A 25,807-nucleotide genomic window follows, 5' to 3' on the forward strand; every position below is an offset into this window, starting at 1 on the left:
ACACGGGAATGCCATAGTCTCCACGTAGGGCTGATACGACATCAAGTAAGATAAACGCCTACGTGTTTAGCGCCAAGACTGGCATACGGCAGGTCTTTTAATACAGTTAAAGTGATGGCAGTGCACCGACGCCTGCTCCGTCCCGTGCGCTTGCGCGGCGCTCGACGCGCCCACAAGCCCTGTCCAGCGCGCCCCCCGCGCGTCCCCACGCTTGCGCGTGTTCGACCGGAACTCCGGCCCGGGACGGAAGTGAAAAGGCGGGACCTCCGCAGCACGCCTGCGCCCTGAGAGGTCCGTGCGGCAGAGGGGCGGGACGCGCAGGCGCGCAGGGCGCCCCGGCTCCGGAGCATAAACAAGAGCGGGGACGGGATGAGGCGGCGATTGATCCCCGGGCAGCGAGCTGCGGCGACCCAGGCGGCGAGCGGGGCCCGGCGCCGACCCTGAGCGCACGCGACCCCCGTCCCGCGCGCGAGTCCCCGGCCGGGCCCACCCGCCCGCCGCGCGCCCGCCATGAACCTGGCCAGTCAGAGCGGAGAGGCCGGCGCCGGCCAGCTGCTCTTCGCCAACTTCAACCAGGACGTCACGTAAGGCCGGGGCCGGGGTCGGGGGTCGGGGGCCGGGAGCCAGTGCGGGCGGGGGCGCGGCTGGGGCCGGGGGCTGGGGCGGGGGGCCGGGGCAGGCGGGCGCGGCCCTGCCGTGGGCCCGGGGCGCAGCGGCGGGGCGCCCTCCTCGGGGCCCCTCCGGGCTCTGCCCCGGAGCGGCGAGCTCTGGGCCGGGAAAAGCGACGGGCGAGGGGGCCGAGGGGGTGTTCGCCCGCGGGCTGGAAGGCTTTCGCTGTCTGGACCCCCTTTTCTCACAAAGTTGGGCCGCGCTCCGGGGCCTGACCTGTTGCCTGGCCGCCTCCGCCCGCGGTGGGAGTGGGTTCCCTCCTCGCGCCCCGCCCGCCCCGTTCTGCCCCAGTCGTCCCCTCTTCGGGCCCGTTCCTGGTCTCCTCCTCATCCCGGGGTCCCTTTCCCCGCTTTTCTTCTCTTTCCTTTCCCTCTTGTCTCGCTGTTCTTTTCGGCAGGAAACTTTGATGTTCTCCCCCAACGAGAAATAAACTTAGCAGTAATCTTAGCCTGCGACCCGGGGAGAAACAGCCGGCGGAGGGGCGGGGGTGGGGGCGGTTTGGTGACAGAATTACCTGCGGAGTCTGGGCCCCTCGGGGAGTGGGCCGGGCCGGGCCGGGCCGTCCCTAGGGGACCAGAGACCCTCGCTGGGGCCAGCGCGTGGGTTGGGAACGCCCTTGCCCAAACCCACGTGGGTCTGAAGCTTGTGGCTGGGAGGCGTCTGGGTGGCCTGCGAGGATAGTTCCGCGATGAGGCCGGGGGAGCAGGAAGGGTGAGTTGTGGGGCTGGAAGGCAGGAGGGCCGTCTTGGGAAGTGAGTAAGAGGAAGTGATGCAAGGAGGGGAGTGGGTCCCCGGCTGGCAGTGCAGTTGGTTGAGTGGCTGCTGGTTGAGTGTAACTGGCAAAGGAGAAAATGAGAACTTTTTAAAATTAAAACTGGATGGTAGGCCAAGTGTTAGGTGACGGAGGACGGCTTGACTTTGGGTGGTGGGCACGCGGTGCAATACGCAGGCTTGTGTGTCGCGGAAGTGTGTGCAGTCGAAACCTGTACGACCCTAGTAACCAGTGTTGCCCCCGAAATGTAATTTGAAAAGTAAGTTAAATGAACAGGAACAACAAACTTGATTGTAGGCAGGCCAGCCCCGGGTGGGTGGCATGCAGCAGGGCGCAGTGGCACCTTCTGCAGACAGCCCCTCGGGGGGCCGTGTTGAGGGCCGGGAGGGAGCAGGCGACCCGCTCCACCCCCAGGTGAGGGAGCCCACCTCCGGACAGGTTCCCGGGTCTCAGGGCTGCTGAGCCCAGCGGTGGGAGCGGGGCCGGCGTCCGTTGCCTGGATTCTCGTCGTTTTCCCTCGGCGGCGCCAATTCCTCCACCTGCAGGGCAGGGTTTCCAGGGGGGTGAACTCGGAAGTCAGACTGCCACAGTCTTTAAAGGTGAAGTCAACCAATCACCATAGTGGTCTGCGTGAGCAAAGCCAGTACCACCAACCCCCACCCCCACCCCCCAAAAAAAAAAACAAAAAATGCTTTGCACAGCCTGTCTCGGGTGGTGATCCCTGGGATGGGTTGTATGTTACTCAGTGTGGGGAGTGGGGCCGCACAGACCAGCTGTGACTTGGCTTTAAGCCCTTAATGTTTTGAGACCCTAAGCAGTGGTAGCTTGATGGGTTTATGTCCCGTGTACATTAGAGATTTCCAAAACATTTCCTATCGTTCTGCCAGGTTTCACTCCCCATCATTGACGCTGAAAGGAAGTGAAGTGTGACCGAGCATTCTCTCTGTTGTTGTTTCCGTTGGGCACCAAGTTCCCTGCGCAGCACGTCCTGGCCAGGCGCTTGGCTCCTCGGAGTGTCGTCCTGACATGCCAGGGTCGCAGGTTCGGTTCCCCATCAGGGTCCATGTAAGAGCCGACCGGTGGAGGCATAAATAAGTGGGACAACTAATCGATGTCTCTCTCGCCTCCACTTCCTCCCTCTCTCAAAAAATCAATCATCTTTTTTTAATTCCCATATCACAGAGGAATGTCACTCTGCCCTGAAAAAAGGCCTTTTCACAATCAGAGATCATGAACTTCCTTGCCCCTCTGGGAGTCCTGAAGTTCCCGGTTCAAGAGGAGATTTCTGTTTTATCACTTTAACTTGCCACAGAGGCCTTGATGTGGCGCGAACATAAGTCGTGAGGAACAGCAGGTTAGGACTTGCAGGCGTGTATTGACTGGAACAGCGGTGACTGGTTTCGAATCTAGCTCCAAAGAAACTGGGCTCCCTGGGGAGCAGGTCTGCACCGCTCCCTCCCGTGCCCGTCTGCAGAACTCACTCTCACTGGGGAGTGGGAGTCTCTGTGAGATGGGGGGAGCCCGGTCTAGGCGCGCGCCCCCCCCCCGCCCCCCGCCAACGTCTCGCCAGCCGGCCTGGGGGCCGTTCCGCTGCGCCTGCCTCCCTCCCCGCACTGGGTCCCCGAGCCGCGGTGCCTTTCCCACAGTGCTGTCCTCCAAGTGTAAACACGGCCTGTTTGTCTTTCGCCATCTGTTTCTGGGTTCGCTCCGCTCTGCTCTCTCACCGGGCCCGTGACAGGGCCATGAGGAGCAGCTCGTCCCGCCGGCTGGCTTCTGCCTGCTCGGCCCCGGCTTCCAGGAGGAACACCTCGGAGGCTCGAGTGGCGGGGGGGTTTCAGCGGCAGGGCATCCCGTGAACCTCCGATGGGAACGTCAGGGACTGACTTCTTCCGGGGGACACCAGTCGTCTGTGGAAGTGACTGGCAGGGTCTGTGTGGAGCTGCAGTACTGGAAGGGGCGGGCTGGAGGAAGAATTCCATTTTCCAAGTCCTTCGTTTGTGGGGCTAGTGTTGCGAGTGTCCAGAAAAGTTACGGGCGTGGAGACGAGAAGCAGACACGTGTCTGGATGTGGGACCTTCTTCAGCCCAGTTTCTCCGAGGTTGCAGTTAGCATTCTGGGTAGGTACTCCGTCCTCCTTTTCCTCGCCAGCGAACTGGGAGACTTAGAAGTGGGCGGTTCTTAAGGACCCCTCGCCCTTGAAGATGCAGAGGGCGCATTTGAGGAGGGCCGGGCGCTCACTGAGGAGGCCGTTGTCCAGCAGCAGTGGCCAGTGGAAAGGGGACCGGTTAGCCGTCAGGACTTGGTGTGACCCCCCCAGTCTCCGGCGTGGGTCCTGGGGGACAGCGGTGAGCAGCATCACGGGAGGAGGACCAGAGGAGGGCGAGGTTTTGGAGGACAGGACGAGTTCAGCCCCGAAGTCCCGCAGAGGGCGGGTCGCGGGGCTGGCGGGCGAGAAGGGCCGGTATGGGGGCGGCCATGTGCAGTGGGGGCTGTGGGGCCCACCGGCCGGCCGGACTCCTCTCTGTGGGTGTGGGCCGTCTCGCTGAACCCTAAAACCACTCACCTCTGCACGAAGAAGAAACGACGGGAAAGCCGGCTCAGACCGCTTGTTGGGGGCGGGCGGAGCGGAGAAGGGGTTAAGTGCGGGGACAGAGGCCTGCCGGTGCGGGGGACCGGACCCAGGCACTCATCCGGTCTCTCTTCCAAAGCGCCGGTGCGATGCGCTGTCAGAAGGACGCTCCGAAAGACTTGACCCCCGTGGGAGGGGGAGAGTGGGGAAGCAGGCACCGCAACAAAGTTTTGGGAGCTGGAAAGTGGGCGCAAGTCACTAGTGAGGGAAGCAGAGAACTGGCCTCGTCGGCCCCACAGCGCCCCCAGGAGGTGTAGGGTGCAGTGGAGGGAAGCGGGGGCGGGGGCTCAGACAGGGCCTTAGAAGCAGTCACTCTGTCCTGGCTCGCTCGGCCTGTCTCAGGGCACAGCAGGGCCCCGGGCCCCGGCCCCAGACCCCGTGGAAGGCAGGAGTACAGTAGCGACGTGAGGGGTGAGGGGACCGGACCCTTTCATCTGCTGGAGCGTGCTGCTCTCTCCCTTTGGCAGTAAAAGATGTTCGTCATATCATCTTAAAAACGCCACACGAACATTTATCAGGGAGCAAGACTGCTTCTGGGGGACCTGCACACTTTCCTGTTACTGTGCCTCTCCCCTCCGTGTGCCGCTGTAGGGTCAGGTGGATCCTGAGGGACTAATTACTAAAAGCAGAACCTCCCAGTGGGGGCGCGAACCTAATGATCGGTGTTTGAGCTGAAAAACACCGCACCTATTTACATGCAATGTCATCACCCTTTAAAACCGTCTCCCTCTGTCGATGATACGTTACTGGGCCTCACGTGCCTGCCGAGGAATGGCCGGGCTGTCTCTGTGCGCGTGTCTCACCAATCGGGGCGCGCAGTTGTCCGGTAAACCACGCAGCGAGCGTTCCCCTGAGGTGTGCCGCACCCCGCATCGGTCCCCGACATCTGGGAGGGGCCAGAGCTCCGGTGTTTGATCGGAGGGCCCAGCTTTAACACATGCTGCCTGTTGGGGCCCGTCTGAGAGCCTGGATGTATCAGGATCGAGGTTCCTGTCAGTTGAAGCTCATTGGATGGCCCACGGAAGAGACTTATTTCGGGTACAAGACCAATAAGCCCGTGATTGGGTTTCTAAGCCAGCGAGCAATCGGGGGAAGGAGGGCTGTTCGTGGCGGCGGGGTCCCGGGAAAAGCAACGGCTGTCGACAAAAGGTAGAAGATGTCCTTACGAACTCGGTGCTGCAGGGCGCCATCTGGTGTGGGCACGCAGGCCCTGGACGCCGCACTGCGGCCTGAGGGGGCCGTGGGCCACGACCGTGTGGCGCGGGTGTCACATGGGGTCTGCGGGAAGGCCAGGGCTGTGCGGCCCCGTGCGTTAGGAGCACAGGAAAACAGGTAACGTAAGAACGGCTTTCTTCCAACCCAGAAATGGTGGGGGAGGTCCTGGTGCTGAGAGCAGTAGCCGTTAGTTAGCTGCAAAGCGTTTCCCTGAATACCGGTTTCCCAAAAGTTGTGGAGGGCTGGGATTCTGTTTTATTTTCAGTCTTCTTGGTTATTCTTGTATTTTGTTGGCTCCTTTATTACTTTTCAAAACATTTACAGGTAACAGACTTCGTTGACATAATTCAGTATAGTGAAGTATTTTCTTGCAAAGAAAAGTGATAAAAGCTTGTAGAAAGTTGTATTGATATTTATAAGATAAACCAATTGCAATTTAAAAATTTAAGGCTTTTTATAGTGGCTCTGTTCTTGAAACACAGTTGACCCTTGAACCGCACACACTTGAGCCGCGTGGCCCACTCACATGTGGAGGTTTTCCAGCACAGGAAACACCCAGCCGCCCCCCGTGTCCCTGGGCTCCGGCTGCACCATCGTATGTGAGGGGCCTGAGCACCGTGGGTTGTGGTGCCTGTACGGGGCCTGGGACGGGTCTCCTCCATCCCCCCGTACTGGGGGGCAGCTGAGTTTGGGGGAGTCAAGAATACACACAGGTTTTTGCCCGTGCAGGGATGGCGCCCCGACCCCCCGTTGTTCAGGGTCAACTGTCTGTTTCTTCTGTGTGTGTGTGTGAAGGAGAGGCTGGGAATCTTGGTGTTCTGACGGATGAAATGCCAGTCTTCGTCGTTTCCATCTCCGATTCACCCCCTGCCTCCTCCTGTCTCACGTGCTCCCAGGCCCTAGATGCACACACGACCCCAGGGTCTGACCCTTTGCATGAGCTGCACTCGCTGGTCCTCCTCTGCTTCCGAAGGCTGGCCTTCCCTTCTTACTTCCCTTGGCCAGTCTCGCTCCGGAGCGCAGTGATCCAATGAGACGCTTGGTTCACTGCCACAGCTCTGCTGGGGAGGGGCCTGGGGAGCGCCGCGGCCCCTCCGAGCCCCTTGGCAGAAGCATGGTGTTGGTGTGGGGGGGCGGGTGCGGACCCTCCTGGCGAGGCTCTGCGGCCGGAGCCCGTGCTCCTCCCTCTGGGCTGGCCGGCCGGCCGCGAGGTCTCCGACTCCGGACCCTCAGGACCCTCAGCTAGCGCTGCGGCCCGTCTTACTTCTGGCCCGAGGCTCAGCCGCACAGAGAGGGCTGGGCTGCGTGAGCTGCGGCCGGCCGGACGGACGGAGACGCGGAGCTGCCGGCCTGCGCCCGGGCTGTGAGGCTCTGCTCAGCCGGAGCCTCATCTCCCTGCCTGGGCTCCCCCTGCCTGGGCTCCCCCTGCCTGGGCGTGCGCGTCGGGTCGCCCGAGAAGCCCCACTCGTTTGAGGGGACAATTAACTTGGGGTGACTATTTATTATATGTCAAATATGCCTTTAAAATTTTAAGTTTTAAATAAGAGTGTTGTCTATCTCTTTTATTGACCTTCACCTTTTCCTGGCTGTGGGGCGTGTCGTCTTCCTCTACCACCTTCCTCTTCTCTGCTCGGCCACCACTCCCCCGGGACATTGTATGCTAATCTCTGGTAGAGATGATGGTTACTCTTTGCGCTAGTTTGTGCATTACCACTGTCTACACGTATCAGCTCTTATTTCTGAATTTGGCTTTTTTGCAGGTCCCTAGCTGTTGGTAGTAAGTCCGGTTATAAATTTTTCTCCCTTTCTTCTGTGGATAAGCTGGAACAGATCTATGAATGCAGTAAGTGTTTGCTTTATTTTTTCCCCCTCCTAAAAAAAAAAAAAACAGACAAGTTGAACTTGAATTGATACACATTCTTAAATTCAGACACTGGTTAAAATCCAGGTGCCCCGGCCAGTTCTCCTGCTCCGCCGCAGCCCACCGCAGAGTGGCAGCAGGAACAATTTGTGCATGTCCCCAGATCTTTTCTGTTAATCTGCATACTTGTCAATGTACATAGAGAAACAGTTGTGGGTGGTTTTTCCGATGCAAGGCTAGGCATCATACTATATGTTTCATTCTGTTATCTCTACCCATTTTCAGTGCCATGTAGACCTTTCAGGTTTCTGTCATATGGGACTCCCAGAAAATGGAAAGTTGTGCAGCCCCCATAGGGGTGGTTTCTCTCCTTCAGTTTTTTGCGTTCTGGTGCTCGCGCAGCAGACACGTCAGAGGCGGCGTGGAGCTGCAGGGGCCGTGAGCTCTGACTCCTCGCTAGCCGCCGTGTGACTCGCTGCTGCTCCTGCAGGCCCGCGTGTGCGCAGCAGCACCTGCGGACTCGGGCACAGACCCGTGGCCCCGGTGAGCCCGTGGGGAGCTCGCACGCTTCCCACACGCACGGCACATGTCCAGTGCCCGGGCATCTCGTGTACGTTCTTGGCTTAGTCGCTCTGTGCACGTCCACTGAGGACCGCTGTGTGCCGGCCCTGCCTTGTGGGTGGGGTGGTGGCAGCGACAGAGCTCTCCCCTCGGGACACGCTCAGCTGGAGCGAGGCAGAGCCCAAGCGGGTGTTTCTGTGTGAGGTGAGGCGAGGGACGCAAAGGCCAGCAAACCCACATACCACCCCGTCACATGCGATGAAGACACCGGGGTGGGGGCGGGGGGTCGGTTCTTTGTGCCAGTCGCTTGCAACCATGGAGGCCTCGTGGCCCACCCGGAGGGCAGAGACTGCCCAGCCTTGCTCACAGGCCCGGCCTCCTCCCAGGGGAGCCCTCCGGTGCCCCTCCACCTCCATCGGCAGAGTGTGTCTGGCCCTCCCCTTCCTTGTCACTGCCCCCGGAGGTGAGCACCCAGCCCTGTCGAGGGAGACGGCGGGGAGGCAGAGTCCTCCCCGCCAGGGTCTGCCCCCTGGTTCCTGCCGGCTGCCCCCGACCTTGTTCTCCCGTCCGCGGACTGGCCGCCTGTGCTCACTACTAGGTCTCCTGAAAAAGCCCTCGTGCTGACCCGTGGCCGCAAGGTGTGGCCTGGGTGGCGAAAGAGCTGTGCACGAGTGTGCTCGCTCGTCTCCGTGGGTGTCCGTGCTTCGGGGACTCCCCAGCTGGCTGCCTTCTCCGGACCCCACGCAGGACTGCTCCCTGCAGGGGCGTCCCAGAGAAGGGTGCCCCCGTCTCAGAAGAGGGTTCCATCCGGCCTTTACGTGACCGAAGCGCATGCTGAATCCAGTCCAAATGAGGGTCTGAGTTGTGCCACCAACTTGTTGCTGCGGTGACTAGTCGTCTGTTTTCAGACCCACAGAACTGCCTCCCCACTTGGAGACCCAGTGCTGAGAAAGGGTGTCCGCTCACCTGGTCTTCACTCTTCCTCCATGGGATCGGTTTCACGACCAGTCTGTGTCCTTGAAATTTGGTTCCTGGTTTTTGGCACCTTGTTTTGCAGGAAACAAATTTTATTTATATTTGATTTGATTTGATTTTTTATTTACTTTATTTTAAAATCTGTATGGTGGTTTTGCAGAAACTTTTGATGGAGCAAAATGTGTTGTCAAAGGAGTGGGTATTTACCGACCAGCATGGTGATTTCTTTGGTCGTCTCAGTGCACTTTGACCCTTAAGAAATAGGTAGTGGTCACCCTGGCTTGTGTGGCTCAGTGGATTGAGTGCTGGCCTGCAAAACAAAGGGGTGCAGGTTCGACTCCCAGTCAGGGCACATGCCTGGGTGGCAGGCCAGGTCCCCAGTAGGGGGCGCATGAGAGGCAACCACACATTGATGTTTCTCTCCCTCTCTCTCCCGGCTCTCTAAAAATAAATAAATAAAGTCTTTTTTAAAAAGTAGATGATAGAATGAACATAGGAGTTTTTGAGAGTTAATGCTTTAAATCAAAGCCATTAAGTTCTTTTGGTCCTAGGACTTCATCCATCTTTCCTCTCTCACATACTTTTTTTGAGCTAGAGATTCTCTTAGAATCTCTTAGAACGAACTTCTCTTAGAAAACAGATCAGCTGCAGAGTCAGGCTTGTTTTCGGGCACTTTTCTGCAGGCAGACCCAGAGCAGAGAGTAGTACCAGATGCCTCGGAACGTAGCGCAGGCTCAGCGTCGGCTTGTGCTCCGTAACTCTCGGCCAGGCCAGCGTCCTGAACTCGGTCCTCGGTCCTCGGTCCTCGGTCCCCTTGCTGCCACAGAGGGGAGGGGCCGGGGCCAGGCTTGGGGACAGCGAGGCTGCTGGCCGCCTGCTCCCCGTCTCTGTGTTGAGAGGAGAAACCCTTTGCCCAGCAGCAGGGGAAGTTGTTTGGGGGTTTGGTGTGGTTTTTGTTTGCTTGCTTGTTTGGGTCTTTGTTTGCTGTCTGTATTGTAACTTCAGGCTTGAAGGAGACATTGCGAGAACTCCGGTTGGCTCTGCCCGGGGTCCGGTTGGCTCCGGGTGCCCGTGCATCCTCCTCTGCGTGGCCTTCTGTGTGCAGACCCGTGCCCCCCTCCCCCGAAACACCGCCGCAGTGGACCCTGCCCTGCACGGCAGCACAGAGGAAGGGTGCGGGTTTTCCGATCGAGAAATGTCTGCGTTTGAAAGGAAAGGGTGGTTTTGTCGGGTTCTGCCCACGCGTCCTTGCATTCTGCCCGTCTCTGCGCTGGGAGGACACGCCTCACGGAGCACGCGGCTCTGACGCCAGACGCACGCAGACAGTCCTTGCCTCAGCAGAGGCGACCAGAGGGTGCCTCCTGGGGGACACGCCCCACAGACACACCGGTCCTCTGGCCGAGGAACGAGCCAGCGTCGCCTCTGCAGGCCGCCATTGCCCTCGCCGGGTTTGAGACGCTTTCCGGTGCTGTTCTCAGGACCGGCCGGGCTCCGGAGGGACTGGGCTCCGGTGAGGTGTGTAGGAGCCGCCGTGCGGGGGGGACTCGGAGGTCGGGCTCTCAGCACGCGCCTCCCTAGAGCCCCGGGCCCCTGGCAGCCCGCGTGCTCCCAGGCACCGGGGCCCCGGAGCTGCCGCCGCCCTCGGCGACCACTGACACGCGGCCTCGTCTCCCTGCTCTCAGCCGATGGCACCGCCCTCGGCCCCCCGGCCTGGGTCGGCGTGCGCCGCCATTCCACGGGGGGCCTGGGGGGGGACTTGGGCTCTGGCCCGCTGTGTTCGTGTGTCACAGGTTCCCTTGGGAGGGGGGTGTAGCCGGAAGACGCGAACAAGCTTCTGGAGATGCGGCAGTGGGAGCGTGAGGAGCCCGCGCCCTCACGGCCTGGGAGGGTGCACTCTGAGGGGTCCCAGGCGCCCGGGCCCGGTGGACTCGGGGACTCTGGTGAGCCCTTCCGTGTCCGTCCTTCTCAGGTAGTGACAAAACGTGTCAGCTCCGGGTGGCAGTGGCCTGGGCCTTTCTCTGGCTCCCCGCTCTTCTGGAAATCCGACGAGACTTAACAGGCGTCTCCCCAAGAAAGCCCACCAGCTGACGCTGGTTCTGGTGGTGTGGGAGGCCCCTCCCAGTGTGCACGGGCTCCAGGCTCCGGGGCCTCATGGTCTCTGGGGGGGCCCAGGGCGGGGGGGTCCACCCTGACACCTGGCTTCTGCCCTGCGTCTCTGCTGCCGGCTGGCTGGCGGGCGCACCGCTCGGTGGTCTCGCCCTGTCCCGCTGGCCTGTGCCGCCCACGTCAGACCCCAGCACGCGCATTTCAGCGACAGGCTGCCTGTGGAGGTTTAACGGCTTTTTGAGATGCCGTTCAAATGCTACAGAAATCTCCCGGTTCAAGTGTGCAGTTCGGTGGGTGCCAGTGTATTTGCTGAGTACTGCCTACCGTAATCTGCTCTTAAAACCTTCTTATCACTTCCCCAAAGAAACCCTGGGCCCCAGAGCAGTCACTCCCCGTGTCCCGCCACCCCCACCCCCCAACCACCCCGAGGCCAGCACTCGTCCGCCTTCTGCCTCGATAGGTCTGATCTGCTGCCCCGGGCCCTGCAGGTGGGCGGGGGGCGGGCACCAGCGCTGCTCTCCCCACTGCTCAGTGGGGCTGCGCCTTGGGGGCGGGCCACGCCTCAGTGGGGGGCGCCGGGGGGGGGGCGTCCGCTCCAGCCCCCGTGAGTCCTGCTGCTGCGAGCCCTGTGCACGTGGGACCGTGTGCCGAGTTTCCCTGTCTCTCGGGCGGGAGGCTGCCGGGCAGAGGGCAGCCGCGTGCGGGCGTCTCGGCTGCGCCTGTGAGCACCGCTGCGGGGGGCGCCCGCGGGGAGGCATTGTCAGGCAGCGGGCCAGGTCGCGCTCAGCAGGGGTAGTTCTCATCAGCGTCGTGAGACGATCTGGCCCCTCCCTTCCCGCCACCCAGGCACTGTCAGACACCTGACACCGGCGAGACGCGTCTCAGAGAAGAAACGTGTTTGTTGTCTTCTCACATTTCATAAGTCGTAACTGAAGTGAACGCTGTTGCCCTTTTTTAACTGCGTGTTTCTTTCCTTTGCCTGCTTTTCTGTTGGAGTATTTGCTTCTCCCTGACTTAAAGCCAGTTAGCCATCTGCCGTGGGTTGCAGATGATTCTTCTGGGTGGCTGTTTGCTTTTCAACCTTGTTCGTGGTCTTTGTCGTTCCGAGGTCTGGAGTTTTTGCGTGTGCAAATGCGTTTGTCTTCTCTTGTGAGGCCTCCGAGGGCACCGGGAAGGCGTGTCCGGCCCCAGGGACACGTGGGACAGCCCCCCGGGTCCCCTTCTGTCTAGGTCCTCGGGGTTTCACACAGTGCCTCACCCGCCCGGACGCCCTGTGGGGCACGGTGTCTCCGCTGTCACTCCCGAGTGGGAGTGCGTCCTCCTACGGGCTCGTCTGTGTAGAGGGCTTCCTGGCACGTTTGCAGGGGGGAGTCAGGGCCATGGCCTTCTTCGAAACTTCAGAAAAGAAAAACAGGCGAAGCTGAAGTCGGAAGGTTAGTGTCTGCTCAGCCCGGGTGATGGGCAGGTGGATGTGGGCGTTTGTTACGCCGGCCTCTTCCGAGGGTGCTGCCAGGTACAGACAGCCCTCCCGCGGGCACACACACCCTCTGTCTGTGAAGCTCTGAAAGAGCTCTCATCTACTTTTTTTCTTCTTCTTCTTCATTAAAATTGCCCAAAAAAAGTTTTCAGACTTCCCAGTGGATGGGAAAAGAGCGCCCGCCCTGCCCATAGGCCCTTCACTTATGTCGGTGGGTGGGGCCGGGCGCTTCGGTGCGGCTGCTGCCGCTGCCTGGAGTCGGCGCTGCGGTCGTTTTCTTCTGGGGCGACACTCCCACAGGATGGAACAGACGTTTTCTTTTTAAGATTTTATTTATTTACTCCTAGGGGTAGGGAGAGGGAGGGAGAAAGAGAGAGAGAGAAAGGTCATGTGTGAGGGAAATGGTCACCGTTTCCCCTCTTGCGGGCCCCCCTGGGGACCCGGCCCACCGCCCAGGCACGCGCCCTGGCTGGGAACAGAACCGACCGCCTTTCAGCCTTGCCTGCAGGCCGGCGCTCAGCCCGCTGAGCCGCACCGGCCAGGGTGGAAGGGGCAGTGGGCAGATGGCAAGCATCTGTGTAACCGGAACTCCCGCCAGGGTTCACTGTCACCCCAGGAAGTTCCCTCGCACTGCCTCACTCCAGCCCCCATTCCCCCCACTCCAGCCCCCGGGAGGGGGTACTCCGGGTCTTCTCGGGTGGAGGTTGAGCTGGCCTGTGCCGAAACGCCGTACGGATGCGGCGTGTGCCCTTGTGCAGGGCTCTTCCAGCTCAGTGTTTCTGAGACCCGTCCCCGTCGGTGCGGGTCTCCATTCCCCTGGAACAGTGTGGGCGTGCGCCGTCCGGGCCCTGTGCACACAGATGCTATGGACAGGCGCCTGTGCTGCCCTCCGCCTGCGGACGCAGGGGCAGCCGGGTGTGGTCGTCCGTGCCATCCCACCGGGGCTCGGGCCTCGGGGAATGCCCGTCTCCCCGGGGGTCCCGGAGCCAGTCCCCTGCGGTTACCGAGGGCAGTTACGTTTTTGGGGTCAGAGTGCACGCTTGGATTTCCGACTCCGAGGTGGGTCGGCGCCCCTGACCACCCCCGTTCGTTCAGGGGCCAACTGTGTGGGGCTGAGCGACAGCCGGTCTGTCCCCTGAGCCGCGGGCTTTCCCCGGTGTTCGCTGGGATGGGTGGAGCTGCTGGGGACAGGCTCGCACGGCTCCCGTTGTGGGCTTACACGCACTTGAGTGAACACCTGTGCACGGGGCACGGGATTCGTTTTACAAGGACCACTGGGGTCTCCTGGTGACCGTCCCATCTCGCACCCCCTCCGATGCCGTGCGCGCGTCGGGTGCGCTGCCGCCGCGCAGTGTTGGCGTCGCCGGTCTTCCCGGTGCCGGCCGTCCTGGGTGCGCAGGGTGGCCTCCCGTCGCGGCTCTGCTCCGAATGCCCCCGGCGCCGAAGCTGGCGGGCGTTCTCGTCAGCCGGTCTGCGTCTCCTGTGAGGTGTCCGCTCGGGTGTTTGGTCCCTCCTTAAGGTTGGGGTTCGTCTGTCTTCACTGAGTCGTCAGAGTTCCTTAGGCGCTCGGGGACCAGTCCCGTGCCGGACGGTGCCTGGTGAGCGTGTTCCCCACCTGCGGCTTAAAGGTGAGCCGCAGCTAGCACGTTGACGTTAAGTTTCCATGAAGTCTGACTTGCAGGGTTTTTCCCACTTACGGTCCCTGCCCTCGGTGTCCTTCCTGGGAAGCGTTCGCTGCTGTCGAGTCTTGACGACGCTGTCCTGTGTCCCTTCGACAGCGTTGCTGCTCTGGCCTCTGCGTGGTCGGCGGCCCGTCTCGGAGTGGGGCGTGGGCCGCGTACCGCGTGCCGCGTGCCGCGTCGGGGCGGTGTTTCCCCACGGACTCCTGGCCGGCCCTCGGCCGCCGGGGCTCCTCCCCCTTCGGCGGATTGGTGCCTAGGACAGCCCGGGAGGTGTGGCTCTCTCTGCTCGCTGCCTCCTCCGTGGGCTGTCCGTCTCCACGTCAGTAACGCTGTTTCGGTCACTGTCGCTTCCTTCACACACTGAGTTTTGACGTCAGATGACGCAAGCCCTTCAACTTTGTTCTTTTTCAAGGTAGCCTTGGATATTCTAGATCCTCTGGCCAGCAGATTTTTTTTTTTTAAGATTTTATTTATTTTTAGAGAGGGGAAGGGAGGGAGGGAGAGGGAGAGAAACATCAGTGTGTGGTTGCCTCTCACACGCCCCCTACTGGGGACCTGGCCTGCAGCCCAGGCATGTGCCCTGACTGGGAATCGAACCAGTGACCCTTTGGTTTGCAGGCTGTCCCTCAGTCCACTGAGCCACACCAGCCAGGGCTGACTGGCTGATTTTAAAGTCAGTTGTTGTCAACAAAAATGTCTGCTGGGATTATGCTTGAGACGGCATCAATGCAGAGACCGACTGAGGGGCCCCGTTGAGTGAATGGCAGGCGTGTGCTCGAAACACACAGCACCGCTGTCCTTCCCACAGCTCAGGGCGGCGGGCCGCAGGCGGAGACCCTCCAGACCCTCGGTCTGGGGCTTTTTCCTACATTCCAGAGTTCTCTTGCGTCTAGGTCTGAACGTACCCTGGGGTAATAAGGAGAGATGGGGGGCAGGCCGTGGGGAGGGGTGGAGTGGTATCTGTGGAGGGCCCACTGTGCCCGCCACTGTCTGTGTAAGACGCTGTCTCCACATCCCGTTCCGTTCGGTCTTCCAGGCGGGGCAGTCCCTCTCTGACGGGGAGCGGGGAGCTGAGGGGAACAGAGAGCTGGCCCTGGCTGGGCCGCGTTGGCCGTTCCCTCCCGGGGCTGCGGAGTAGCCGGCATCCCACTTCCTGCACGGAGGAAGCAAGCCTCAGGAAGGAAGTCATTCAAAGACTCTTTGGGGGCCTCTTGTGCGCCAGGGACCGTTGTGAGGGCCAGGGAGGTGGCTGTGAGCAGGAAATGCGGCCTCTGTCCTCACGGAGCTCACAGTCCAGTCCGTGTCCGGAGCTCCCAGTGGGCAGGCACACAGGCGATGGCACCCGGCCGCCCGGGAGGAAGTGGCCGGGATGGTGTGAGAGGGACCTGGGAGGCCTCCCCCGACAGAGGGTGTGCGAGGCCTCTGCAGAGGCGGCCCCCCGTGCGGAATGCAGGGGCCTCCTGGCGGGGAGGCCCTGAGAGCGGTGCGCCCGCGGCCTGCCTGCCCCACAGCTCTGCCGGCGCACACTGCGGCCTGACCCTGTCACCGGACGCCCATCGCATAGCCCTTTTTCTTTTTTGTACTATTTTTTAAGGGTTCTATTTATTTTTAGAGAGAGGGAAGGAGAGGGAGAGAAACATGGATGTGTGAGAGATACATCGATTGGGTGCCTCATGCCCACCCCATACTGGGGGCTTGGCTCGCAACCCAGGCATGTGCCCTGACCGGGAATTGAACCGGCGACCTCTGGGTTCGCAGGCCAGCGCTCAGTCCACCGAGCCGCATCAGCTGGGGTTGCTCTGCTTTCCCTAATCATCACTTAGACCCGTGTTTGCGTGTGTGAGCCGATTGTGCCTGTTGATGTGGATACATAGATACGCCTTCTACTTGCAGCTGACACTGAAGACGTGTGCATCGTGGAAAGATTGTTCTCCAGCAGCTTGGTGGCCATCGTCAGCCTCAAAGCCCCCAGGAAGCTAAAAGTCTGCCACTTTAAGAAAGGCACAGAGATCTGCAACTACAGCTACTCCAACACGATACTGGCGGTGAAGTTGAACAGGCAGGTGAGTGACGCTCTCCTTGGAGTCAGACGCACAAACCCACGTCCGGGTTTCCAGGGTGACTCTGGCTGGTGCCACCGCCCCAGAGGCTCCCTCTGGGGCAGAGCCGTCAGCCTCGGCCGCTCGCGCCCCGCTTTGACGCATGCGTGTGCTGAGCGTGTGTGTGCCCTTGAGGCGCCGCCGCTAGTACGTCCCCCTCGGGACGCAGCGGGCACGCAGCCGCCTGCCTGCGAGGTCACCCTGGTGCGGGCGCGAGTCTGCACTTCTGAGAAGCTCCTGGGCTCCACCGTCGTCTTGCCGTGCCTGACGCGGCACCAGGTGTCGGGTCACCGACCCGCCGCGGCACCCCGTCTCATCTCCGTGAGGGGCGGGGAGGGAGGAGAGACGAGGACAACCACACGTGCTGTTCCTGGCGGCGGCGGTGGCCCGGGTTCTGTGACACGGGGCCAAATCGCGTCATTAGACATCCTAGCACAGCTGGCAGAAATCCTCCCGGGACGGGCGCCCCGGCTCTGGACGTCACCTTCCCAGGGCACGGGGAACAGGGTGCCGGGGAGAGCCGCCCGGTCATGCCCGTGTCCCTTGCATGAGGGTCCAGCCTGCATGGTGTCCTGGAAGGAGCGCAAAGCGTCCTAATCCAGGAGTCCACCAGGCGAAGGTTGGGAGAGAGTCGTGTTTCGGCTTGTGCCTCATGTCTGGTGTTTCGGGGTTTTACCCCCCGCCCCCCCCCCGGCTCTCTCCCCCGGCTCTCTCCCCCAGAGGCTCATCGTGTGCCTGGAAGAGTCTCTGTACATCCACAACATCCGGGACATGAAGGTGCTGCACACCATCAGGGAGACCCCCCCGAACCCAGCAGGTGAGCGGGGTGGGGGGGAGCGTCTCTGCGAGCCCCCCGCTGAAGGGCAGCCGGGCTGAGGGCCGGCTTCCCGCTGGCAGATTCAGAATGGCCTGACCTTAAACCAAGCCCCCTCCTTCTGGCGCTGGTCCTGTGGCCACATTGTCAGTGGTTTGGTCAGCTTCCACTCAGAGGTCACTGGTCACTTCCAGCCAGGATGCCTCTCGTCTGCCGTAGAACCCTGCTCGGCCGAGGCGGGGCCCGAACCCCTGTAACCAGAGCTCCGACGCCCGCACTCTTCGCTCAGTGGGTGCTCTGTGGTGCCTGGCACCGCCGGGGCACCCTCAGACCCTAACTCTGCGCTGTGCTCGGTGTGTCCTCAGGCCTGTGCGCGCTGTCCATCAACAACGACAACTGCTACCTGGCGTACCCCGGCAGCGCCACCATCGGGGAGGTGCAGGTCTTCGACACCATCAACCTGGTGAGGCTCCGTGGCGCTCGCCAGCTCTCGGGCGCGCCTGCCCTACAGCGGGGGCAGGGGGCCTCTGGCGTCTGTGGCACGTGCAGCTCTGCCCGCCATCCCCTGGCCAGCGAGGCGCCCACCACTCCGTCCGCTCCCCCAGGGTGAGGGCTGGGAGGGACGGAGGAAACCCCAGACGCCTCGGGGTACATGGCTTCACGTTTTGAAGGTTTTGAGCACACCCCCTTGCCCCCCCCACCCCGCCCCACCCCACCCCCCACCCCAGTGAACCAGGTGGCCCTGGTGGGTGCGTAGACTGGGTCGGAGTCACGTTGGACCGGTTCTCCCTTCCAGAGGGCTGCCAACATGATCCCTGCTCACGACAGTCCTTTGGCCGCGCTGGCTTTCGACGCCAGCGGCACCAAGCTCGCCACCGCTTCGGAGAAGGTAGGAGAGCTGGCCCCGCGGGGAGCTGGCCCTCGGCCCCGGCGGACCCCCACGCTGCTCACACGGGCCGGCCGCCCGCCGGGCTCCTGTGTCTGCCCGAGCACGGAGCGGCACAGGGGCGGCTGGGCTCTCCCCGGCCAGGGCCAAAGTGCCTCGCGCAGCCACACACTCGCCAGGGCGTGCGGCGTGAGCACACGGCACGGCAGCACCACCCGGTTTCACTTTCGGGGCAGGTCTCTCTCTGAGCCTCCCAGGTGTTCTCGCCCCGTCTGCCTACCCGGCCTGTGCACGTTTCAGGAGGGGGAGGCAGAGCGTGGCGGGAAAACAGCCGCCCTCCACACAGTTCCTGTCCACTCAGGGAGCTGCTGTAGCTCTCGCCGCGCCCTCACACTTTCTCTTGTCTTGGGAGTTCTCTTAGCGTGGCCTCGCTGCTGTGTAGGTCTGGGCAGACCCTGTCTGAGCAGCTGGGTGACATTTCCAGCCCGTCGGGTCCCCCGCTCAGTAGCTCAGAGCGGCAAGAACGGACGTCAGGGGACCTTGAGCTTCTCCAGGCCGTCCGTCAGGCAGTGCTTCCCAGTGTGGGCCACACCCCTGAAGGGTTGGTCTTTAGCAGTTTGAACTTCAGGCGGCTTTGAAAACTAAAGCCAGTCTGTTCCACATTCGGCGTCAGGCCGTCGTCAGTGGTTAGAATGAACGGTGCGTTCGGGGTGAGGAGGGCGTCCTGCCGTGCCCGTGGCCGAAAGCGAGACAGTGGCCGTGCGGAGCGCCCACGGCGGCCGGCCAGGAGGGGCTCCCACCCCCGCGCCCCGGCCATGCGGTTCGTGTCCAGTCCCACAGGAAGGAGAGTGCGTTTTCACTCAGCTGAAATCCTGTTTCCTTTCCTTTCCTCCTGTCGCAGGGGACTGTGATTCGGGTCTTTTCCATTCCAGAGGGACAGAAACTTTTTGAGTTCCGGAGAGGAGTTAAGAGGTAAAGTACGTGAGTCTCCAGAGCGGCACGTGCAGCCGCTCTGCGGATTTCAGTCCCGTGTTCTCTGTGGCCAGCGGGGGGGCCGTGCGCCCCGGGCGTCCAGGTGAACAGGCATTTCCAGCCCAGCTCTGTGGTCCTGGGAGGTGACGGGGGCACTTCTTAGAGCCAGCTGGGTTCAGTTTGCCCGTCACCCTGCCTGGGTGCAGGGCGATGGCCAGATCGGGGAGTGGGGCGGCTTCGTGCTGTCCGCGGCCGGCCCTGTGGCGGCCAAGGGCTTCCAGCCTGCTCAGCGGGCTCTGTCCTCACTCTCTGCCCCGAAAACGGTGACCGCCTCGCCTTTCACCCCCGCAGAAGGCCTGGCTCTTGTCTGTCCTTTCCATTTTTTAAGATTTTATTTATTTATTTTTAGAGAGGGGAAGGGAGGGAGGGAGAAACATCCATGTGCAAGAGATGCACCGGTCAGCTGCCTCTCGCACGCCCTCACTGGGGGCCTGGGCTCAATCTGAGCTCCGACCCGTGGACCGGAAGGGCACACGCCTGGGCTGCAGGCCAGGTCCCCAGTGGGGCGTGTGAGAGACAGCCAGTTGAGGTGTCTCTTGCACATGGATGTTTCTCTCCCTCTCTTGCTCCCTCCCTTCCCCTCTAAAACCAAACGCGGGCACACCATGAGCCGCGGTGTGGGGCTCCCTCCCCTCGCTGTCCCTCCTCCCTCGACCTGCTGGGGGAGGGGCGCTGCCCTGGTTACTCCGGGGCCCTCTGCCTCAGGGCTCCCGGGAGAGAGGGGGGCCCGGGCTCCAGGTCCAGATCCCCGGGCCCCGCCTATAGCCTGTGACCTTGCCCAGCGGTACTGGACCTCTGGAGCTCGGGTCCATCCCAGTCAGGTGTGCGGTGGAGCCCGGCTCCCCAGGGTCAGGAGCTGGGCCGGGAAGTGCTGGTACCTGGGAAGTGCGTTAGGACTTGTGGCTGTGTGTGTCCGTCCCCACTTCTCGTCCCCGTCCCTCCGGGGCGCCTCACCCTGGACTGCCGCCCCTCGCTCTCGGGCATGGGTCCCACAGGTCGGCAGTGAGCTCAAACCTCCTGTCTCCAAAGCTAGGCAGCCGGCCCCCCCTGTCACCCCGCCTGTCTTTCCCTCTTCCCTTCCTCCCTTGCTTGTGCCTGCGCCACACTCGCGGCTCTTCCCCCGGCTCTGTTCCCTCCCGTCTCTCGTCTCTGCCGGGGGCCCTCTCCTCGCCCCTACAGCCACGCGCCCTCCTGAACGGTGTCACGTGCCTGTAGCCCGGGCTGCTGCGTTTCCTGAGGTGCCTGCTGGGTGCCGGGCGCCACCAGCCAGAGCACCCTGTCTGCTCACACCCTCTCCTTGGTAAACCGGTGCCGCTGGCCGTCCCCCGGCCCAAGCCAGAGGGACTCGGGGGCACCCGGCACGGGTTCTCTCCCCCCTTTCATGCAGGCCCAGTTAGGCCACAGGCCTGTCGGCTCCCCCAGGGCCGCCCCACCCCCTCCCTACGTCCCCCCTTTCTCGCGTCCCGTCCGGCTTCCTCCTCCCGCCCCGTTCAGGTCACCTCTGAGCTCGCACTTGCCCATCTGTGCCGTGGGCCCCGTCGGTCACTCCGGCCCCGCTGTTCTTGGAGCATGCGGTTCGAGCCCACCCCACCCGGACCCTGGTGCTGCCGCCTCCTCGTGCCAGTGGGGTCGGCTCCAAACTCATCCCAGCGGTGTCTCCTTCCCTCCCTGTCGCTCCTGGTCCTGGCCACACCCCCACACCCCACACCCCACACCCCAGTCGGCCCCTTGGAGCAGGAGCCGTCCCCACAGGGGTCTCGCAAGTGCTGCCTCCTGCACTCGGCTGTCATGTGGACGACCCCCGAGCCCTTCCGGGCAGCACCACACGTGTCCCTGGAAGCGCCTCCCCACCCTGTGGCGGTGCAGCCCCTCGGCCTCTGCAGCCCCTGCCCCCGGTCGTCACACGCTGTCTCGCTGGCAGCTGGTAGGGCTCCACAGGCGCCTGTAGGCGGGTGGGCTGGCCAGGCCTGCGCGCCCGGGGCCGCACTGGACGCCGGGGGCTCGGCTGTGGGCAGGCCCCACCCGTGTCCAGGGCCGCACGGAGACGGGGTCCTCCGGCTCTCAGGTTTCCCAGGGGTCCTCACCCCACACCGTAGAGACTTCGTGGGCTGAGTGCTGAGAGTTTCACTCCACCAAACGTCCAGGTTGCCGGTCTGCGCTCTGTGTGCTCAGAGTTGCTGTAATTTAAGTTAAAGAAAGTTGGCAGTTTAAGAACCTGGGGAAGAGTTGCTCTTGCCTGATACTACCTTCCAGACGTTCTCCTCAAGATGCTTTATGCGCAGATGACTGCAGGGAGGAGAAGGCGGCCCGCAGACCCGAGTCGGGGGGCTGTTCGGGGGCCTGCCTTCTCCGTGGCGCCGGCCCGAAGCCCCCGGGAAGGCTGCGCGGGTGGACGGCCCTGCAGCCCAGGCCTCCTGTCGCCCCGCAGGTGCGTGAGCATCTGCTCCCTGGCCTTCAGCATGGACGGCATGTTCCTGTCCGCCTCCAGCAACACCGAGACCGTGCACATCTTCAAGCTCGAGACTGTGAAGGAGAAGTGAGTCTCGCGGGCAGGCGGGCGGGCGGGGGGCCTGCTTCAGTGGCAGCAGGGCAGGGAGGCCGGCATGTGCCAGCCGCGGGCGGCGGCGGGAAGGCCCTCCCCTGGCCCCGGGTGGACGGCGCCTGTGCCCGCCAGGCGGCCGTCTCGTGTGGGGGCGCGCTCAGCGTGAGGTCCGCGTGGGGGTGGAGGCGGCTGCCTCCGGTCGGCACAGACGCCCCCTTCAGCAGGGAGGCACGTCCACGCACGCTGCCCGGGGAGGGGAGGCTTGCCCCAGCCCGCCTGTGGGCGGGTCTCCTGTCTGAAGCAGCCGGTTCACGTCACGTGTGACTGCGGGTGCGCACGGCAAACGGGGTGCTGCCGGCGTTTTCTCTGGAGGTTCGGGCGCGTGGTCCCGCCGGACCGAGGGCGTTGTTTGCGTTCTGCCTTATCCCGGGGGCACGCGAGGTAGCCTGAAGATCCGTACTGGGCGGGCGGGCGGGCGGCCGCGCAAGGGGCTCTGGGGAAACGGCGGTTTGACGCTGGTGCCCGTGAGGCTCTCAGCGGCCTCTGTCAAGGAGGGCCGGTGGCGGACCGTGGGCTTGGCCCCGGGGGTCCCCGCGTCTCCAGGAGCCCCTGGCTGTCCCCGGTCTCGGCCCCTTGGGGGGCATGGCTCCTGCAGGGGTGAGTTCTCGGCGCCTCTTCCCGGTGGGGGGAGGCGCCTCCTCCAGGCTTCGGGGCTGACCCTTGTTGCTGTGTGGGCGGCACGCGGTGACTTTCGGTGTAGAGTCACATGCCCGAGACCTCCCCTCCTCCCAGACCTCAGGAGGAGCCCACCACCTGGACCGGCTACTTCGGGAAGGTGCTCATGGCCTCCACCAGCTACTTGCCGTCCCAAGTGACAGAGATGTTCAACCAGGGCAGGGCCTTTGCCACAGTCCGCCTGCCCTTCTGCGGCCACAAGAACATCTGCGCCCTGGCCACGTGAGTAGGGGCGGGATGCGGGGCGCCGGCCGAGGGCAAGTGGAGTGCAGTCTGATGCCCCCGAGCCCGAGCTGCGGGGGCGCGCCCTCACCCTGGGCCACGGGACCAGCCGAGGACAGCTGCCGAGTGCCCGGGGCCTGGGCCCCCGCGGGGGTGCTGCCCAAGTGGAGCTGGAAGCTCGGGACAGCGCCTGTCTGTGAGGCCGTGGGTCTCACAAGGGCAAGTCTCATGGGATTGGCCGCCCCGGGAGGTCGAGGGACCAGGAGCCGGGGGCCCGCCCGCTCGCCCCCAGGCATCGGTGCTTTTGGTGCTGTGGCCGCGGGTCGCCTGGGGATGCGATCTTTGTCCACGCACGCACAGCAGGCCAGGCGCATGACCCTGAAGTTGCCCCTGCTCTTTGCGGGGGAGGGGCTTCCCCAGCCGCGCCAGAGACGAGGCTGCGCGCTCGCCGAGAAGCCGGTGCCCTGGAACGCGGCTGCTCTCTGTCCCCACCAGGATCCAGAAGATCCCCCGCTTGCTGGTGGGAGCAGCCGACGGGTACTTGTACATGTACAACCTGGACCCCCAGGAGGGAGGCGAGTGCACCCTCACGAAGCAGCACAAGTGAGTGGGCCTCTCCTGGCCGCTGCCGCCGCCTCAGGCTGTCTCTGTGCCGCCGTCCGGCTGCCGTCGGCGCCTGTGTGTTCACGTCCTCGGGAGCCAGCGGTGCGCGCGGGCACAGTCCGGTGCGGCCACCCCGGCCGGGAGCCCCGCCTCCCAGACGGCCCGGTGCGGCACAGACACTCGAGACCCACTCGCGCCGGCCAGGGGCCCCGTGCAGTTCCCAGGCGGACTCGGGCACACCTGCCGTCCGGGTGGGGGCGGGCCCCTCTCTGGGGGTGGTCTGCGCTGGACTGAGCGGGCCGCGGGGAAGCGGGGGGGGCGGGGTTGAGTGCCGCCAGCCACGGCCCAGGGCGCAGTTTTGGGAGCCTGCTGTCTCGCTGTGGGGTTGGTTGTCTCTCTGAAAGGCGGGGGTAGTGTTTGTCGACGGGGAAGTAGTTTCACTTTTTCATTTTTTAACCCAACGATTACAACAACGTGGTGATGCCCTGGGGTGGAGCTGGGGCGTGTTTTTACAGCAAACTCCGTCTGTGATCGTTAGTCTCAAATGGCACGAGACTGTCTCACCAGGAGTTAGTTTTTCACTAGACTCTCCACGTGGAAGTTCAGGCGAGCAGACACGCAGTCGCTATAGTTACCAGTGCGCACGTGTCCTGGCGTGCGACCCTCGCCCGTGACGCCCTCACTGATGTTTGCTCCATGTTCACCAGGTTGGATGGCAGCATGGAGACAACCAACGAAATCCTAGACTCCGCCTCTCACGACTGCCCCCTGGTGGCGCAGACCTACAGTGCAGCCGCCGCCAAAGGTACTCACGCGCCCGCCTCTCCGACCGGACTGGGTAAGGGCTCGGCGGGAGGGAGGCCGGCGGCCCACCCGCCCGCCCACCTGTCTGATGGGTCCACAGGCTCATGGTGGGGGGGCGAGCTTTTGGGCCCCGGGAGGAGAGCGGCTGCAGCTGGACGGCGGCCTACGCGCGGGCCCTCGCAGAAGCGTCCGTCTGTGTGCGGGTGGGTGGGCGGGCGGCCCATCGGCCGCGGCTGTTCCTCTCCCGTGAGTTGTCTCCCCCAAGAAAGCAGCTTGCCCTCACGGGTGGCCCCGTAGCCTTGCCCTCGGGGGAGAGCGTCCCCACTCACCGCTCCTCTTCGATGGAGTGCCTCCCCATTGGAGGGGGCTGTGCGTCTCGTGTCTGGTGTTAGAGCGTCTCACGTAGCCGGTCGGGAAGCGCCCGTGCGCTCTGCTGCCGTCTCTTTGAAAGTTAAGAACTTGGGGAAGAGGCGACTGTGTCTAGAGTTGCCCAAGGCTGTAGAAAGCTTGTTGGTCGGGGAGATGGAAACTCGGGCTGTGGGGACCCCTGAGCTGACTGACCGCCTCTCTTCGCAGCCCGCGGGGACGAGCCGGGCGCAGTGGGCGGCGTGCGGCTGGAGGAGGAGGCGGCCCGCGCCCTGCGGCTGGAGGAGGACGGCGAGCACCCGCCCATGGTTCTCCGGACGGACTGACCTGGCCCGGGGGCCCCGGCCCCGCAGAGCACACGGGCTGGCGGAGGACGCTGCGTCACGCTGCTGCGAACTGCGACCTGCGTTGGGGAGAGGATGGCAGAGACTCGGCAGACGGAAAGGGGGTGTAGCTGTAGCCCGTCCCATACTGTCGAAATACATGGTTTTCACTTCAGTGGCTTTTAACCCCGCTATGAGTTTTAGCTCTTTGTTTTCTCTTTTTGCCAAAATTAACTGTCTGGTGAAGCCCTCGGAACCTTCCTGCTTTGCATGCGTGGATGTGCCAAGCCCGCCCGGACAGCAGCGGGAGGCCCCTCCGGACGAGTGCGGGCGCGGGGCCGTCACCCCCGTGCTCACGCGGCCCACCTGCAGAGCGGGCTGCTCCTCGGGGGGCCCCCGGGGCCCTCCTGGACCATGGCCCCCGCTTTATTTTGTTAATTAAACTCTTTCCAAGTTGGACTCTCCTGGGATTTCTTCCGTGGCGGGCTTCTGGTTCTGACCGTGTTGCCCGTGTGGACGTGGGCCGAGAGAGGCGCCTTCTGCAACCCCTCCTCCCCAGCAGCACGCGGACCCGAAGGACTGCCCGGGCGCTCCGGAGCGAAGGGGAGGGGTCCCTGTGTCGAGCAGCCTGGTCTCTGCTGTCACCCTCCTGCCGAACACCTGTGTGTGTGTGTGTGTGTGTGTGTGTATGGTTTGTTTTTTAGGAAAGCTGGAAGATATCTCCACGGCCACCCCGCAGCACAGAATTGAAGGGTGGTGGTCCCAGCCTGTCCTTGGACCGCGGGGCCCTCACCGGGGTCGGGAGCAGCCAGGACAGGGAGGCGCACGGCAGGAGAGGGCCGTGAGCGCCGCCTCCGCGGGGACCTGTGCCTTCTCCGTGTCAGCCGCACAGAAGCGTCCGGCAGAGCAACGCGAGGTTCTGGGCAAGAGTTGCGGGCTCGGCCTGGCTTCCCTTTCGTCTTCACGGAATGTGCACCTCGGATAACCTCACACTCTGTGTTCCAAACCAGGACACTCGAGCGGCGTCCGTGGCACGAAGAACTGTCCTGGTTTCCGTGGGGTGGGACAGTTCAGGACCGAGGGGGGAATGCTGGCCTCGCCCCCCCTTTCCTTCGTCGGGTTCTGGGCGGAGCGGGGCAGAGGAGTCTGGTCGTGTTCGGGTCACGTCGGTGCCTTGGTCTTGGCGGTGGGCGGCTCAGGAGAGAGGGCAGAGGCTGGGGACCTGCAGTGTCCATGCACCTCGGCTGCGAGTCCAGGGCCGGCTCCACGGTGAAAAAGCTGTGGTCAAGAGGCTCCTCGAGTGAGTTCTGCCCGCGGCGGCGACCCCCAGAAACCCTGCTTACGGCAGCGACGCGAAGTGCAGTGTCAGTCGGAGGTGATGGGGCAGATACTCCACTCGTGTGTCCTGGGTCCCTGACGACGGGGGCTTCTGCG

General features: G+C 63.3%; 1 protein-coding gene across 2 annotated transcripts; it reads left to right on the forward strand.

The window, feature by feature from the left end:
* The first annotated feature begins 317 nt into the window (after positions 1 to 317).
* On the forward strand, positions 318 to 24,832 carry WIPI2 (WD repeat domain, phosphoinositide interacting 2). 2 transcript variants are annotated; one of them, XM_045824717.1, is made up of 12 exons: positions 318 to 584; positions 7,046 to 7,128; positions 15,841 to 16,010; positions 16,767 to 16,863; positions 17,226 to 17,323; positions 17,657 to 17,749; positions 18,648 to 18,718; positions 21,207 to 21,314; positions 22,113 to 22,277; positions 22,773 to 22,880; positions 23,588 to 23,718; positions 24,261 to 24,832. In XM_045824717.1, exons 1-12 carry the CDS (start codon positions 511 to 513, stop codon positions 24,374 to 24,376), a joined length of 1,314 nt encoding a protein of 437 aa, XP_045680673.1. In that variant the 5' UTR covers positions 318 to 510; the 3' UTR covers positions 24,377 to 24,832. The 2 variants fall into 2 exon arrangements, with proteins under 2 accessions (XP_045680673.1, XP_045680679.1); XM_045824723.1 differs by having other exon boundaries at positions 23,588 to 23,685.
* The last annotated feature ends 975 nt before the right edge of the window (positions 24,833 to 25,807 follow it).

This window comes from Phyllostomus hastatus, unplaced genomic scaffold (genome assembly GCF_019186645.2).
Source record: "Phyllostomus hastatus isolate PE091 unplaced genomic scaffold, TTU_PhHast_1.1 phas_contig_150, whole genome shotgun sequence".
Taxonomy (NCBI): domain Eukaryota; kingdom Metazoa; phylum Chordata; class Mammalia; order Chiroptera; family Phyllostomidae; genus Phyllostomus; species Phyllostomus hastatus.